General features: G+C 40.1%; 1 protein-coding gene across 8 annotated transcripts in view; it reads left to right on the top strand.

The window, feature by feature from the left end:
• PAK1 (p21 (RAC1) activated kinase 1) overlaps window positions 1–18,100 on the top strand; it is a 182,271-nt gene extending 164,171 nt beyond the window's left edge. For all 8 annotated transcript variants that reach the window (XM_055416056.2, XM_055416055.2, XM_055416052.2 and 5 more), the window contains 4 exons: window positions 3,881–3,980; window positions 8,802–8,998; window positions 11,706–11,843; window positions 16,789–18,100. In XM_055416056.2, the coding sequence (XP_055272031.2) occupies window positions 3,881–3,980; window positions 8,802–8,998; window positions 11,706–11,843; window positions 16,789–16,875 (522 nt within the window). In that variant the 3' untranslated portion in view covers window positions 16,876–18,100. The remainder of the gene's footprint in view (window positions 1–3,880; window positions 3,981–8,801; window positions 8,999–11,705; window positions 11,844–16,788) is intronic.
• Window positions 18,101–18,806: the final 706 nt, after the last annotated feature.

Here is an 18,806-nt window from a genome sequence, read left to right as displayed (position 1 = left end):
GCGAAGAAGAACTAAAGAACCTCTTGATGAAAGTGAAAGAGGAGAGTGAAAAAGTTGGCTTAAAACTCAACATTCAGAAAACTAACATCGTGGCATCTGGTCCCATCACTTCAGGGCAAATGGATGGGGAAACAGTAACAGACTTTATTTTTTGGGGCTCCAAAATCACTGCAGATGGTGACTTCAGCCATGAAATAAAAAGACACTTGCTCCTTGGAAGAAAAGTTATTACCAACCTAGAAAACATATTCGGAGAAGGCAATGGCACCCCACTCCAGTTCTCTTGCCTGGAGAATCCCAGGGACGGGGGAACCTGGTAGGCTGCCGTCTGTGGGGTCGCAGAGTTGGACACGACTGAAGCAAGTTAGCAGCAGCAGCAGCAGACAGCATATTAAAAAGCAGAGACATTACTTTGCTGACAAAAGTTCCATCTAGTCAAAGCTATGATTTTTCCACTAGTCAAGTATGGATGTGAGAGTTGGACTATAAAGAAAGCTGAGTGCAGAAGAATTGATGCTTTTGAACTGTAGTGTTGGACAAGACTCTTGAGAGTCCCTTGGACTGCAAGGAGATCCAACCAGTCCATCCTAAAGGAAATCAATCCTGAATATTCATTGAAAGGACTGATGTTGAAGCTGAAACTCCAATACTTTGTCCACCTGATGTGAAGAACTGACTCATTTGAAAAGACCCTGATGCTGGGAAAGATTGAAGGCGGGAAGAGAAGGGGACAACAGAGGATGAGATGGTTGGATGACATCACCAACTTGATAGACATGAGTTTGAGCAAGCTCTGGGAGTTGGTGATGGACAGGGAAGCCTGGCATGTTTCTGTCCATGGGGTTGCAAAGGGTCAGATACAACTGAGCAACTGAACTGAACTGAAAAAGAAACTGCATACCTATTAGCAGTCACCCCCCACACCCACCGCTGCCACCACCCCACCTGTTTCCCATCCCTTCCAGCCCTATGCAGCCACTAGTCTATTTTGTGTCTCTGTAGATTTGCTTATTCCAGGTATTTCATACAAATGTAATATGTGCTCTGATTGACTCGTTTTGCTTAGTATAATATTTTGAAGTCTCATCCATTTTATAGCATATGTTCGTTTATTAACAAGTAAGATTCTGTTTATTTGCCTGTCCATCAGGTGATGGACATTTGGGTAATTTCCACTTTTTGACTCTTATGGATAATGCTGTGAACATTCATGGAAAAGTTGTTGACTGAATATATGTTTTTACTTCTAATGGGTATGTGTGTAGGAGCAGATCTTCTGGTCATGTAGAGACTTTATGTTTAATATTTTGAGGACTGGCCAAAATGTTTACCACAGTGGCTGTACCATTTTATATTCCTACCAGCAATGCATGATGGTTCTGATTTCTAGAAATCATCCTTTCTGTTTATAATTTTTGACATCCAGAGGCCAAAGTCTCTAGCCTCCTTAGGTAAACAGGTCTTACTTTTCCAGGGAAAAGCCGCTTCTGGATATTGGTTTGTTTTTAATTTAGCGATTGGTATATTCTTAGAAAGTGAAGTATTCAGTTCAGTTCAGTCACTCAGTCATGTCCGACTCTTTGCGACCCCATGAATCACAGCATGCCAGGCCTCCCTGTCCATCACCAACTCCCAGAGTTCACTCAAACTCATGTCCGTTGAGTTGGTGATGCCATCCAGCCTTCTCAATCTCTGTTATCCCCTTCTCCTCCTGTCCCCAATCCCTCCCAGCATCAGAGTCTTTTCCAGTGAAGTCAACTCTTCGCATGAGGTGGCCAAAGTATTGGAGTTTCAACTTCAGCATCAGTCCTTCCAATGAACACCCAGGATTGATCTCCTGTAGAATGGACTGGTTGGACCTCCTTGCAGTCCAAGGGACTCTTAAGAGTCTTCTCCAACACCACAGTTCAAAGGCATCAATTCTTCGGCGCTCAGCTTTCTTCACAGTCCAACTCTCACATCCATACATGACCACGGGAAAAACCATAGCCTTGACTAGACAGACCTTTGTTGGCAAAGTAATGTCTCTGCTTTTGAATATGCTGTCTAGGTTGGTCATAACTTTCCTTCCAAGGAGTAAGCATCTTTTAATTTCCTGGCTGCAATCAGCATCCGCAGTGATTTTAGAGCCCCCCAAATTAAAGTCTGACACTGTTTCCACTGTTTCCCCATCTGTTTGCATGAAGTGATGGGACCAGATGCCATGATCTTAGTTTTCTGAATGTTGAGCTTTAAGCCAACTTTTTCACTCTCCTCTTTCACTTTCATCAAGAGGCTTTTGAGTTCCTCTTCACTTTCTGCCTTAAGGGTGGTGTCATCTGCATATCTGAGGTTATTGATATTGCTCCTGGCAATCTTAATTCCAGCTTGTGCTTCTTCCAGCACAAGGTTCCTCATGATGTACTCAACTTTTAAGTTAAATAAGCAGGGTGACAATATACAGCATTGATGTACTCCTTTTCCTATTTGGAACCAGTCTGTTGTTCCATGTCCAGTTCTAACTGTTACTTCCTGACCTGCATACAGGTTTCTCAAGAGGCAGGTCAGGTGGTCTGGTATTCCCATCTCTTTCAGAATTTTCCATAGTTTATTGTGATCCACACAGTCAAAGGCTAAGTTGAGAATATTTCAGTAGTGTCCTCTAATTGGTTTGCATCTTTTTCGTGTTTTTTAATTGGTGGAAGCCTCTAAATTTTAGCTTTGGGTTAGGAACTTACTAATAAATTTAATCGGAGAAGGCAATGGCAAGCCACTCCAGTACTCTTGCCTAATAAATCCCATGGATGGAGGAGCCTGGTAGGCTGCAGTCCGTGGGGTCGCTAAGGGTTGGACACGACTGAGCAACTTCACTTTCATTTTTCTCTTTCATGCATTGGAGAAGGAAATGGCAACCCACTCCAGTGTTCTTGCCTGGAGAATCCCAGGGACGGGGGAGCCTGGTGGGCTTCTGTCTATGGGGTCACACATAGTCGGACACGACTGAAGTGGCTTAGCAGCAGCAGCAGCAATAGATTTAATAGTAACCTTGAGAGCGTCTTTTCTGATCCTCACCTTTTACAGATGGGAAGACAGTAGCCCAGAGGGAATAAGACATTTGTCTAGAATAATTTTATTGGTCAGAACCAGGCATTTTTATTATTCTTTTCAGTCTTTATATTAGTCATTCTGCCTACTGAGTCTGTGTGTTTTCCAATGGTCTTTTCTTTCTTCTTTGTTTACTATAGCATTTGCCAGTTTGAACCATTACCATAGCTTGAAAGACTTGTAAATGATTATTTCAAGTCCAGCCTATCTACAGCACTCAGCATTCACACCTGCAGTTGCCTGCTGGACATTTGTCTGCAGATGTTTATGGGAATGTGTAATGAAAAATACAACAAACCATACAAAGTACCTCCTCACCAAAATAAGATTATCTTTCTACATTCACGGCTTCTAGTTTCATTTCCATTTGTTTAGTTTCCCAAATGTGACTCTTATTTGTCATTTTCCTTCAGTTTTTTCTTTACAAAATCCTTTCCATTCTTCCTCAGTATTTTTTTTTGCCTTGGGTTCTTTGTCAAGGTGCTAATGTTCTGTAAACAATTCTAAAACACCTTGGAGGAACTCCTGTACCTAAAACTCTTATAAGCTATGTTATAATACAGTGTGGTCAAATATCTTATAAGAAAAGTATGAGGCAGTACTAAGTATTAAAAGTATGCTGAGACAAAGTACTGGATTTTAGACCTGCCTCTTCCGTTTATTTGGAGTAAGTTCTTTTACTCACTGGGGTCTCACTTTTGTTATCATAAAATGAGGAGGTTGGGTTAGTGATTTTCTGTAAGTCTTCATAATTATTTGTCCTTTCTCTCTCCTTCTGCCCACATCACTTCAATAGTGCCTGCAAGCTTTGGAGTTTCTGCATTCGAACCAAGTTATTCATAGAGACATCAAGAGTGACAACATCCTGTTGGGAATGGATGGCTCTGTCAAGTTAAGTGAGTAGGAATGATAGTAACTTCTCTTCCCTCTGGGATCCGTCTCCTCTCGGATGGTAATCATATAAGAGTAGCTACAAGACTCACCAAAGAATCTATTTACTTGGATATGCAGGCACTTTATGTTACTCAGCACTATATTGGATGACATTTTTTCCCCTCTCATTTATACATTCAACGAAAAACATTTATTGTCATGGGCAACAAGGAATCTTTTGCCTGTATTTAAGCAGTTCTCAATCTACTATGGGAAACATAAAATACATCATAATTAGAAAAAAGAGTTTAGTGTAATAACTTTCATTCAGTCATTCATTTAGCAAACTTTTATAAAATGTCTGTTTATGTGGTCAGCCATCTGAGAATGAAAATTGTGAGTAAGAACGCATAGTTCTTATTGAAGCCCTCCTAATTAAGTAAACATACAATAGCAATTTAATGGGAATGAATTGCAGACAGAACATTCTGTTCAGAAGTGTAAAGACCAAGAATCCAGACAAACAGATTGTGTCACGGGTGGATGGGCAGCTTATGGGAAGACTGTTAGCAGTCTCTACCCTGGGGCACAAGAAGAGGAACTTATTAAAGCACGGTCATGCCTCAGTTCAGTTCAGTCGCTCAGTGTATCCAACTCATTGTGACCCCATGGACTGCAGCAGACCAGGCCTCCCTTTTCATCACCAACTCCGGAACTTGCTCAAACTCATGTCTGTCGAGTCGGTGATGCCATCCAATCATCTCATCTCTGTCGTCCCCCTCTCCCACCTTCAATCTTTCCCAGCATCAGGGTCTTTTCCAATGAGTCAGTTCTTCGCATCAGGTAGCCAAAGTATTGGAGTTTCAGTTCAGCATCAGTCCTTCCAGTGAATATTCATGACTGATGATTTCCTTTAGGATGGACTGGTTGGATCTCCTTGCAGTCCAAGGGACTCTCAAGAGTCTTGTCCAACACCACAGTTCAAAAACATCAATTCTTCAGTGCTCAGCTTTCTTTATAGTCCAACTCTCACATCCATACTTGACTAGTGGAAAAAGCATAGCTTTGACTAGATGGAACTTTTATTGGCAAAGTAATGTCTCTGCTTTTTAATAGGCTGTCTAGGTTGGTAATAACTTATCCTCCAAGGAGCAAGTGTCTCTTAATTTCATGGCTGAAGTCACCATCTGCCGTGATTTTGGAGCCCCCAAAAATAAAGTCTGACACTGTTTCCCCATCTATTTTCCATGAAGTGATGGGACCAGATGCCATGATATTAGTTTTCTGAATGTTGAGCTTCAAGCCAAACTTTTCACTGTCCTCTTTCACTTTCATCAAGAGGCTTTTTAGTTCCTCTTCACTTTCTGCCATAAGGGTGGTGTCATCTGCATATTAGAGGTTATTGCTTTTTCTCCTGGCAATCTTGATTCCAGCTTGTGCTTCATCTAGCCCGGCATTTCTCATGATGTACTCTGCATATAAATTAAATAAACAGGATGACAATATACAGCCTTGACATACTCCTTTCCCAGTTTGGAACCAATCTGTTGTTTCATGTGGAGTTCTAACTGTTGCTTCCTGACCTGCATAGAGATTTCTTAAGAGGTAGGTCAGGTGTCTAGTATTCCCATCACTTTCAGAATTTTCCACAGTTTGTTGTGATCCACACACTCAGTCTTTGGTGTAGTCAATAAAGCGGAAGTAGATATTTTTCTGGAACTCTCTTACTTTTTCCATGATCCAGCGGATGTTGGCAATTTGATTTCTGGTTCCTCTGCCTTTTCTAAAACCAGCTTGAACATTTGGAGGTTCACAGTTCATGTATGTTGAAGCCTGGCTTGGAGAATTTTGAGCATTACTTTACTAGCATGTGAGATGAGTGCAATTGTGCGTTAGTTTGAGCATTCTTTGACATTGCTTTTCTTTGGGATTGGAATGAAGACTGACCTTTTCCAGTCCTGTGGCCACTGTTGAGTTTTACTAATATGCTGGCATATTGAGTGCAGCATTTTCACAACATCATCTTTTAGGGTTTGAAATAGCTCAACTGGAATTCCATCACTTCCACTAGCTTTGTTCATAATGATGCTTCCTACGGGCCACTTGACTTCACATTCCAGAATGTCTGGCTCTAGGTGGGTGGTCATACCATCGTGATTATCTGGGTCATGAAGATCTTTTTTGTACAGTTCTTCTGTGTATTCTTGCCACCTCTTCTTAATATCTTCTGCTTCTGTCCTTTATTGTGCCCATCTTTGCATGAAATGTTCCCTCGGTATCTCTGATTTTCTTGAAGAGATCTCTAGTCTCTCCCATTCTATTGTTTTCCTCTATTTCTTTGCACTAATATCTGAGGAAGACTTTCTTATCTCTCCTCGTTATTCTTTGGAACTCTGCATTCAAACGGGTATATCTTTCCCTTTTTCCTTTGCTTTTTGCTTCTCTTCTTTTCAATACTATTTGTAAGGCCTCCTCAGATAGCCATTTTGCTTTTTTTGCATTTCTTTTTCTTGGGGGTGGTCTGGTTCCTGTCTTCCACACAATGTCATGAACATCCTTCTATAGTTCTTCAGGCACTCTATCAGATCTAATCCCTTGAGTCAATTTGTCACTTCCACTGTATAATCATAAGAGATTTGATTTAGGTTATACCTGAATGGTCTTGTGGTTTTCCCTACTTTCTTCAATTTAAGTCTGAGTTTGGTGATAAGGAGTTCATGATCTGAGCCACAGTCAGCTCCCGGTCTTGTTTTTGCTGACTGTATAGAGCTTCTCCATCTTTGGCTGCAAAGAATATAATCAAACTGATTTTGGTATTGACCATCTGGTGATGTCTGTGTAGAATCTTCTCTTGTGTTGTTGGAAGAGGGTGTTGCTACGACCAGTGAATTCTCTTGTCAAAACTCTATTAGCCTTTGCCCTGCTTTATTCTGTACTCCAAGGCCAAATTTGCCTGTTACTCCAGGTATTTCTTAACTTCCTACTTTTGCATGCCAGTCCCCTATGATGAAAAGGACATCTTTTTTGGGTGTTAGTTCTAGAAGGTCTTGTAGATCTTCATAGATCCCTTCAACTTCAAGCTTCTTCCTTGTTCAGCATTACTGGTCAGGACATAGACTTGTATTACTCTGATATTGAATTGTTTGCCTTGGAAACGAACAGAGATCATTCTGTCATTTTTGAGATTGCACCTTAGTACTGCATTTCGGACTCTTTTGTTGACTGTTATGGTGACCCCATTTTTTCTAAGGGATTCTTGCCCACAGTAGTAAATATGATGATCATCTGAGTTAAATTCATCCATTCCTGTCCATTTTAGTTTGCTGACTCCTAAAATGCCTATGTTCACTCTTGCCATCTCCTGTTTGACCACTTCCAATTTGCCTTGATTCATGGACCTAACATTCCAGGTTCCTCCGTAATATTGCTCTTTACAGCATTGAACCGTGCTTCTATCACCAGTCACACCCACAGGTGGGTGTTGTTTTTGCTTTGGCTCCATCTCTTCATTCTTTCTGGAATTGTTCTCCATTGATCTCCAGTAGCATATGGGGCATCTACCGACCTGGGCAGTTCGTCTTTCAGTGTCCTATCTTTTTGCCTTTTCATACTATTCATGGGGTTCTCAAGGCAAGAATACCGAAGTGGTTTGCCATTCCCTTCTCTAGTGGACCACATTGTGTCATGCCTAGTTGTAGATGATTAGGGTTTCATGCCTGGGAAGTAAAATAAGGACCTAGTAACAAGATACTGGTGTATGGGGATGGTTTTCAGGAAGAAAGCAGAATTGGGGCAGGTAATAGAGATCAAATGGGCAGCTAAGCCTTTAATGCCTAGTGTTTCTGGTTTGAGGAGGAGTAGGAGGGCAGAAAGTGAAGAGGAACTCAAAGGCCTTTTGATGAAAGTGAAAGAGGAGAGTGAAAAAGTTGGCTTGAAGCTCAACATTCAGAAAACAAAGATCATGGCATCTGGTCCCATCACTTCATGGGAAATAGATGGGGAAACAGTGGAAACAGTGTCAGACTTTATTTTTTTGGGCTCCAAAATCACTGCGGATGCTGATTGCAGCCAGGAAATTAAAAGACACTTGCTCCTTGGAAGGAAAGTTATGACCAGCCTAGATAGCATATTAAAAAGCAGAGACGTTACTTTGCCAACCAAGGTCCGTCTAGTCAAGGCTATGGTTTTTCCCGTGGTCATGTATGGATGTGAGAGTTGGACTGTGAAGAAAGTTGAGCACCGAAGAATTGATGCTTTTGAACTGTGGTGCTGGAGAAGACTCTTGAGAGTCCCTTGGACTGCAAGGAAATCCAACCAGTCCATTCTAAAGGAGATCATTCCTGGGTGTTCATTGGAAGGACTGATGCTAAAGCTGAAACTGCAGTACTTTGGCCACCTCATGTGACGAGTTGACTCACTGAAAAAGAGTCTGATGCTAGGAGGGATTGGGGGTAGGAGGATACGGGGACGGCAGAGAATGAGATGGCTGGATGGCATCACCGACTCGATGGCCATGAGTTTGAGTGAACTCGGGGAGTTGGTGATGGACAGGGAGGCCTGGCGTGCTGTGATTCATGGGGTCGCAAAGAGTCGGACACGACTAAGCGACTGAACTGAACTGAACTGAGGAGGGCAGAAATGATGTTTCATGTTCCTCCTTAAAGTCTGAACAGGGCATAGCCTAGGAGCTGGATATGAAGGTGGCACTTATGTGACTCTACCTTTGGAGATACAGGGGATGTAGTGGCTAGGACATCGGCAGAGCTTGATCCCTATGGGGAGGCACACAATATTTATAGATGGAATACTCTGCACATGAATCGTTTCTGTCTGTTCTTTTTCAGCTGATTTTGGATTTTGTGCTCAGATCACCCCAGAGCAGAGCAAACGGAGCACTATGGTGGGAACACCATACTGGATGGCACCAGAGGTTGTGACCCGGAAAGCCTATGGACCTAAGGTTGACATTTGGTCCCTGGGCATCATGGCCATTGAAATGATTGAAGGGGAGCCCCCATACCTCAACGAAAACCCTCTGAGAGTGAGTGTTTCTAGTCCCATATCAAGATGTTTCGGCTGTTGGATTTGTCTTTTCTGGATCAAACTAGGCAGTGATAAAGTATACATGCTTAAAAAGAATGTAAATTAGCAGTCATTCATTCATATATTCAGTGATTATTTGAGTTCTTATGGGCAAGAAACTGTTCTGATAATAAAACAAATTAATATATAGTAACAGAAGGTATGGAGGAGGCAATGGCAAGCCACTCCAGTACTCTTGCCTAGAAAATCCCATGGCTGGAGGAGCCTGGTAGGTTGCAGTCCATGGGGTTGCTAAGGGTCGGACATGACTGAGCGACTTCACTTTCACTTTTCACTTTCACACATTGGAGAAGGAAATGGCAACCCACTCCAGTGTTCTTGCCTGGAGAATCCCAGGGAAGGGGGAGCCTGGTGGGCTTCCGTCTATGGGGTCACACAGTCGGACACGACTGAAGTGACTTAGCAGCAGCAGCAACAGAAGATAAGAGCTGTGAAAGAAATAGTAAGGGGCTTAAGAGAGTAACAGGGAGAAGGAGGGAGAAGTGTGCTGTTTTATTCTAGGTAGAGAATGAATTCGTCTCATTAGTTATCTGAGGAGAAATCTGAAGAAAAAGAAGGAATGAAAAAATAAAAAGAAAAATGAAAAAAGGAATGAACCTTGAGATTAATCTGAAGTAAGAATTTTCGAGTTATCAAGTGTATAAAGAACTTGTTTAGAGAACATACTTGATATATCCTTGAGATAACCAAGGAGACTAGTGTCCCTGAAGTGAGTGAGCAGAGTGGGCAAGGTTCTGACCATGTTAAGTTAAAATGCTTATTAGACATCTTAAGTGGAGGCATTGAGTAGAATTGGGCATAAGAGTTTAGAGTTTAAGAGTGAGCATTCAGCACTCGAAATACAAATTTATTAGTAGGTATTATATAGTTGGTTTATTTAAAAATCAGAGGTAGATGATAATGAGATCACTCACCTAGGGAGTGAGGTAGTACTGAGACCTGGGATACTCTCATGTTTATGAATTAGAGTAACCAGCGAAGTTGACCAATGGGCAGCCTTCCTGGTAGAAGGAGAACTGAGAGATGTGTCCTGGAGGGCAAGAGGACAAAGTGTTTCGAGAAGGAGGATGGACCAGTGTGTCAAATGTGACTAAGTTGCATTTAAGATAATGCTAAGCAATGATCATTAGATTTGCCTGTGTGAGGGTTATTGATGACTTTGACAGTCAGTTTCACTGGAATGATGGGAATGAAAGCCTGATTAGACTAAATCCATCAGAGTGAAGAAATGACATGTATAAGCAGTTACTTTTCATCGTTTTCTTTCAGAGAAATTTTGCAGTTAGGCTAACAGAAAAGTGAGCAGAGTCATATCTTGACGTGGAGAGTAGGGGGGTTTTCTTCTTTGTTTTTTGTTTTGAAGATGATATTATCATAGCATATTTTTGTGCTGATGAGAATTATCTAGTAGAGAGGAAAATGGTCATGTAGAAGAGGGATGTGACATATGTAGGAGAGACAGTGATATCCTTAAGTAGATCAGGGGGGTTGGATCAAGTACTGAAGTAAAGATCATCAAATTAGAACTTGGACAGTTTCTTATTATAATCAGAGAGGGAAAGCAGCGTATGTGAATGCAGATGCAAGTAGGTTGGTAACTTTGATCATGGGCAAATGTGAGAGTTATTCTGATTGTTTTTATTTTGTTATTTATTCCAGCCTCTCACTCAGTGCAAGAATTCCCTGAGTTTTGTCACTAATCAACAGTCATGTAATTTTTGCTGGTCACCTCTTGGATAGCCCTGATTATTGAAAAGTGTTTTAGTATACCAAACTGAAACTACCTTCCGTAGTTTCTTCCCTTGGCTCCCAGTATTGCCCTGTGGATCCACATGCCACTCATCTTCCTCCACCTTAGAGTGGCCTTGAAAATGATGATGAGTAGTAGTAACAGAAATAAAACTGGGATCAAAGTCAGAGGACATGAGCTTGTGTAAACAGCATGATCCCAAGCATGTCTCTTTATGTTTTAGGACTTTATCTGTGAAATGGGGATTATAATTCTTTCCCTGCTTATTACCCAGAGTTATTCTGGTCGTTAAATGAGATACTATTTGTGTAAACACTTTATGAAATAAAGTTCAGATTGCTTTAAAAGGTTTAGTATGATGTTTTTCTTTATCTTTCCCAGGAGATGGCTTCATATTAGAGAACCAAGATGGCAGCAGTTAAACAGATTGCTCTTTTACAGAACAGTTCCTTTATATATTCTTTTCCTGCTAGAAGAGATCAGTTTTTAGATGACTGAGATGATGGCACCAGGAATAATAAATTTCTTTCAGTAAATGGGCAGGTGTTTAACTCATTAGGCTAAATGTATAATAAACCATTTAGATTTAAATCAATAATAATAAATCCTTGGATCTGTAACGCACTTCATAAGCTTATAAAGTTCTTTCAATATATTATCGTGTTTTATTTTACAGACATGTGAGATAGGCACTGTTAACATCCCTATTTTACAGATGAGGAAGTTAGAAATTCACTGGAAATTTGACTCTTAAGTCATATTCTCTCCAGTATACCAAAGCTGCCTCTTTGTCTCCTGAAGGCAGAAAGCAGCTGACCATGTTTTTAGAGGGCCTGTCTGGGAACCAGGAGAGAACCCCAGGTTGAGCCCAGGGCAATTCTGTTTGTATTTCCAGGCCTTGTACCTCATTGCCACCAATGGGACCCCAGAGCTTCAGAACCCAGAGAAGCTATCTGCTATATTCCGAGACTTTCTGAACCGCTGTCTTGAGATGGATGTAGAGAAGAGAGGTTCGGCTAAAGAACTACTGCAGGTAACTGTCCCTTTGTAGGGAAGCACCTAATTCAGAGAATCACATAACCAAGGCTTTTTTGCTGCATTTTTGTATGGCTGTTATAGAACTAGGCTTTTCTCCTAGCACGTCCCACACTCCTATTTCCCTCATTTTGTTCATCCCTGGACCTTTGCTCATGTTATTCCCTTGGGCTCTTCCTTAGCCTATTAAAACTCTGTACTTTCTCCTAGGCTGTTTCTTACAGAGTTATTTTCTGAGTGCTTATTGAACTTTGTATGTATCTTCCTTTGGTGTTTGTTTTGTTCTGCCTGAATTAGTCTAGCAGAGTTTGAGTCTTGATGAGAAGAAATTCTTTGACGTGCAAATCTTATACAAGTTATATTTTACTGGGATAAACCCAAAAGATAGATTTTTAGGAAAGGATATCAGAAGACATTCATTTAGCAACATTTCAAGTCTTCCCAGTTTCTTCATTGGAAACCCTTGCAGATAGTGGGAATGATAGTCTGCTTGTTTGTTCATTTATTTCAATTTTTTGGCCATGCTACATGGCATGGCATTAGTTCCCTGACCAGGCATTAAACCTGTGCCCTCCTGCAGTGGAAGCTTGGAGTCTTAACCATTGGATCACCAGGGAAGTCCCTATAGTCTGCTTGTTTGGAGTGAGATCCTGACAGGCTGTGGGAACTTGAAGTTGGGGGTTTACCAAGCCTTATATATTCTACCAGCTTAATCCTGAAGTTATAGCGTAATTATTTTATATGGTTTCAAAATTTGCTTTTAGTTGACCACATTATCTATATTTAGCATTTATGTCTCAGTTATAGTTTCTCACTACTAGTGTTATTTTACTACATTGCCAACTGGTGATTTAGTAAGTGTGACATGCAGCTTAATGACAATGACTAATGTATAGATTTGCACAGTCAGTCAGTATACAAAAGTCATAAAACTTTTGTATTTTGAGGACTAACACAGGGCAGGGCAGGGCAAGATGTACCATACTGCATCACATTAAAGCTAATTATGAACAATTCTGTCTTCCTTACTGTTAGTAGATCGTAACTTCTATGTTATTAATCCTTGGTCTCCTCTTACCTGGGACCTGAATCAAAATAGGTATTCAGTGGGAGAAAACATTTGTAAATGATATGACTGATAAAGTGTTAATATCCAAAATATATAACCAGCTCATACAACTCAGGGAAAAAAAACAAAACCCTACAAACAACCCAGTTAAAAAATGGGCAGAAGACCTGAATAGACATTTTTCCAAAGAGAAAATGCAGATGGTAAGCAGGCACTGAAAAGATGCTTAGTATCACTAAGTATCAGGGAAATGCAAATCAAAACCACAGTGAGAAATCACCTCACACCTGTCAGAATGGCTGTCATCAGAAAGAATCCAAATAACAAATGTTGACAAGGATGTGGAGAAAAGGGAACCCTCCTACACGCTTGATGGGGATATAAATTGGTACAGCCAATATGGAAAACAATATGGAGGTTTCTCAAGAAACTAAAAATAGAACTATGATATGACCCAGTAGTTCCAGTCCTGGGTATATATATGAAAGAAACAAAAACTAATATGAAAGATACATGCAACTCAATGTTCATAGCAACATTATTTATAATTACCAAGATATGTAAGTGACCTCAGTGTCCATCAGGAGATGAATGGATAAAGAAGATGTGGATGAATACTTCAGTTCAGTCCAGTCGCTCAGTCGTGTCCGACTCTTTGCGACCCCGTGAATCACAGCATGCCAGGCCTCCCTGTCCATCACCAGCTCCCGGAGTTCACTCAAACTCATGTCCATCGAGTCGGTGATGCCATCCAGCCATCTCATTCTCTCTCGTCCCCGTCTCCTCCCGCCCCCAACCTTTCCCAGCATCAGAGTCTTTTCCAGTGAGTCAACTTGTCGCATGAGGTGGCCAAAGTATTGGAGTTTCAGCTTTAGCATCAGTCCTTCCAATGAACACCCAGGATTGATCTCCTCTAGAATGGACTGGTTGGATCTCCTTGCAGTCCAAGGGACTCTCAAGAGTCTTCTCCAGCACCACAGTTCAAAAGCATCAATTCTTCGGCGATATCCTACTCAACCATAAAAAAGAATGAAATCTTGCCATTTGCAACAACATGGATGGACTTGGAGGATATTATGCTAAGTGAAATAAGTCAGACAGAAAAACAAATACTGTATGACATCACTTATATGTGGAATCTAAAAAGTAAAATAAACTAGTGAATATAACAAAAACAGATTCACAGATATAGGGAACAAATTAGTGGTTACCAGTAGAGAGAAGGAAAGTGGGGGAGGGACTTTATATGGGTAGGGTATTAAGAGATACAAATTATTATATGTAAAACAAGCTGCAAGGATATATTGTATAACCTAGGAAATATAGCCAATATTTTATAATAATTATAAATGGAGTGTAACCTGTAAAAATTGTGAATCACTATATTGTATACCTGTGATTTATGCAATGGGCTTCTCTAGTGGCTCAGTGGTAGAGAATCTGCCTGCCAATGCAGTAGATGCAGGTTCGATCCCTGGGTTGGGAAGATTCCCTGGAGAAGGAAATGGCAAGTCACTCCAGTATAAGGAAATGGCAAGTCACTCCAGTATTCTGGCCTGGGAGATCCCATGGACAAAGGAGCCTGGCAGGCTACAGTCCATGGAGTTGCAAAAGAATCGGACATGGCTTAGTGATTAAACAACAACAGCAAACTTATATAACATTGTATATCAACTATACTTCGATTAAAAAATAGGTATTCAGAAAATGTTTGTTGAATTAAATGGAATTGCTTAAACCATTGAAATGTTACCTTCTGGAGATATTTAGCATCTCTTTGTAATCAGAGTTACTGACTACAGAGCATTGGTATATTATGTATGAGATCTGGGTTCTGCCAAACCCATTAGTTTCTAGCATCCTTTGGGACAAAACCTCCTTATAACAGGCAGTATATATAATATAGGATCCTTTTCCTTTCATATGAAGTTTTTTTCTGGAAACACTAAGCTTTGGGAAATGTGCAAATAATCTAAGCCTCAAGATGATATTGTTAACTAGGTATTAAAATATAGTTACTGAAAGATTAATGTCCTCTAGAGTTTTTTCCTGATATAATAATACATGACAAATAATACATGCATTATGTTGCATCTTTACCACATTCTAGGCACTAAGCACTTTACATATTTTTTTAATCTATTCTTTTTTAATAAACTTGTGATTTATAGGTTTTTGTATTCCCATTTTTACAGGTGAGGAAACTGAGATTTCAAGTGTTCAATAACTTTGCATGATTAAAGTAACTGAGAAGTGGTGGATCCAGGATTTAAATCTATGTGTATTTAGCTCTCAAGTGTGTATATTCTTGACCACTGCCTGGCTCCAAGTGTTAAACCTGGAAAGACCTTAGGGCTTATCTTGTCTGACTTGTTCATTACATAGAGAAGGAAACTGAGGCCTCCTAATTGGTTGTTGGATCATGCTGCTTTCTCAATTCAAGGGGAGTTGTATGAACATGCAATCTGAGAACGCTGACTCTTTAACTTGTTACTGTACATTGTAAATATTCTAAACGATGACTTTCAGAATCTCAGATCATGAAAGCTTCACATCTGTTTCTCCTGTGAGAACGATATATATGGATAGATATACATAGGGGCTTTTGTTGGAATTCATATCTTCATAATTTAGCCAAGATCGTTTATTCCTTTTGTAGTAATAGTTTCTTGTTCTCAGTACCTCTTTGAATCCCATCTCTGTCCAAAAAAGAATTTGAAGCACTTCTAGCAAAGAATATTTGTAGATATTTCTATATTTAGAAATATAGAAATTTTAAAATTTAATGTGTGTGTATACATGTATACAATATGATTAATAAAAGAGACTTATGAGGATGGCCAGAAGAATCAAACATGCTAATTATTTGCATTAAAAAGTTTTGTTTAAACATCAAATTTTGTTCCTAGTGTCCTGGTAGTGAAGACAGAAAAGAAAATATGTTAGTTAGTTCCTGTGTTTCTTATCCAATAGGAGAAACATCCTACACCCTCAAGACACAAAGCCTTTTCACTAGTAAATGAAGAAAAGTCATTTTTAGTTGTGAGTTCAGAGTTCTATGATGACCGTTTTCCATAACATTTTTTTTACTGGAAACATAAAAGTAATTTTCAAATGGTGTTTTTTCCACAATGGTCTTCTTTAATGGTTGTGGGTACGGCCCACAGTATAGCCCACTGAAAGTTATTTGGAAAAGGACCAAGTCCTTCCTGGGTTAATTAACCTTACTAAACTCAAGGATAGAACAACAAATTCCCAAATCAGTGCTTCTGAAATGCAGAATTGTAGTGTACCACTGGGTCATGATCAGTTAATAACCTTCCCTCTGAGCTCATTATTATTCTGATTATCACCATACTTTGTACTTATCTAATATAAAATGAAATCATACAGTATGAACTCTTCTTATGTATGTCTCCTTTCATGCAGCATGTCTTCTGTGGGATTCATCCTATTATCAGTGTATCAATTACTTTTTCCTTTTTATTGCTCTGTAATTTTTGTATAGTATTCTATGAATATAATGTTACTCGTTCTTTCAGTCTCTTGGACATTTAGGTTCTTTCATTTATGACTGTCATAAGTAAAACTGCAGTGAGCATTTATGTGTGTGTCTTCTGGTGAATTCAAAAACTTCTCTTGAAATATATTTAGAAGTGGAATTGGTGGGATATAGGATAGACGTGTATTTAGCTGTAGGTAGATACTGCCAAACAGTTCTTCAAAATGATATGTTATCTTTGAAAGATGTCCTTCAATTTGAAGTTGATGATCTGCACAGTGTACAAACATGGATGCCCTGAAAATCTTGTAATGGTTGCCAAGGAAGAATGGTAAATTGTCATGTGTCTTTTGTTCTTTTTCTCCTTTCTAGCATCAATTTCTGAAGATTGCCAAGCCTCTCTCCAGCCTCACTCCACTGATTGCTGCTGCAAAGGAGGCAACCAAGAACAATCACTAAAACCATATCACCCCAGCCTCATTGTGCCAAGCTTTCTGTGAAGTAAATGCTCATTTCGGAAATTTCAACCCCTGATGCTCTTCCTTGCCTTCTCCTCACATTTCCTGGTCTAGTGCTCTCAAGACTGATCCTTGAAAGCCATGTGTCCAGCATTGAAGAGAACTGCAATTGACTAATTGGATGACGGCCATTTTAAAATAAGGAATTTGCTCCCAACCTGTGGATTTGAGGGTGATTTATGATGAAGGACTTAGATGAATAAATCCTTGGACTCCTATTTCTACCCCACCCCCCCCAACCAATCAGTTCTTGACTATATACATTTTTTACTTTATAACATTATCAACTTGTGATCAGTTGAGATATTTTTCAGTGCTTGCTTTTCTGTTTTCAGACTGCCCAAACACATTATTGTACTTGAAAATCGGAATAGCTCAAGGAATGCCGTGGGGGTGATATTCAGCCAGGACATGAAATGGCTCTTCTTTCTGAACCATGACTTTGGCACAGCTGATCCTGATATGGGTGGGAGAGCTACCATGTTTTTCTTTGTGTATGCTTCAAGCATCTTTTTGGGAGGATCTAGATCCAGTCATGTTCCCCATGCTATTTCTTGTGAAATGATCTTGGCTATGTAGCAGCTTTTGACTCCCTAAATTCCCCTAGGCTGCTGCCCCCATTCTGTCCTTGTTTAGAACATTGAGAAGTTTCCTAGGGCACATACTGAATGAGAGCAGTGTGAGAAGTCAAGAAAAAGAAAATAAAAGCTGCTTTTAGAACAAAGCTGGGCATCAGCACCTGTCTAGCTATACCTGTGTGATGTTTCAAGAACTCAGCATGTTTTTCCATCTGCAACAAGGAGCTAAAAGATTAACTCATCTTCTGATTGCCCTAATCTCTGGGTTAAAGAGAAAGAACTCCAAATCTGAGACTACATGTTAGTTTTGGATGGATTTGTCGGCCTGAGATGATAGTCTGCCAGCTGTGAGGGGACCCTGTTTTTACACTGCATGGCCAAGCTCTCTGCAAATGGAAATGCTTGCACTGGGTGTTGGGGATGTTTGCTACCTCCTGCTATCTTTGTGGTTATGGTCCTCCCATTATGGTAGGACCCCTGGCCAGCATTGTGGCTTGTCATGTTAGCTCCAATGGCTACCTTGTCATGCTCTGTGAGGTACCACTGCCTCTGCAGTTTTATTTCCTTCAATAAAAGGAGATGAAAATATTTTATTTGGTGTATGCCTTTCTTGCCTTTTTCCCTTCCCTTCTTTTCTAATTTTTTATTTTGATATTTTCTGAGTTAAGAAAAAATATATATGTATTACAAAAGTATTCTTTCTTCCAGAATCATTTGAGATTAAGTTACAGATAAGATGCTGCTTTACCACTATATACTTACTTTATTGTGTATTCTTTATTCTTAACAGTTTTGCAAAGGTGAAGACTCATGAAAGCCAGTGGTGTAGTTTGAAGACCAGGCAGCCAGAGAGCAGTGGTTTAGATTCTAGTGGAAGTTTAGGGGATTCCCTGGTGATTCAGTGGTTAGGATTGTGCCCTTCCACTGCAGGGAGCATGGGTTTGATCCCTGGTCAGGGAACTAAGATCCTGCATGCTGTGTAGCATGGTAAAAAAAAAAAAAAAAGAAGCAGGTCTGCACTGCTATATTTAAAATGGATAAGCAATAATGCCCTACTGTATAGCACAGGGAACTCTGCTCAATGTTATGTGGCAGTTTGAGTGGGAGGGGAGTTTGGAGGAGAATGGATATATGTTTATATTTTTGACTGAGTCCCTTTGCTGTCCACCTGAAACTATAACAACTTCGTTAATCAGCTATACTCCAATATAAAATAGAAAATAAGGGAAAAAAAAAAGCGGGTCTAGTGGTAGAAGTCTGATTCCTCAGAATCAGGAGCACTGAGAACAGAAGA

Source organism: Moschus berezovskii, chromosome 25, assembly GCF_049115385.1.
Source record: "Moschus berezovskii isolate FMDL1 chromosome 25, NW_MosBer_1.0, whole genome shotgun sequence".
Taxonomy (NCBI): Eukaryota; Metazoa; Chordata; class Mammalia; order Artiodactyla; family Moschidae; genus Moschus; species Moschus berezovskii.
This window is presented reverse-complemented; position numbering and strand designations above follow the sequence as displayed.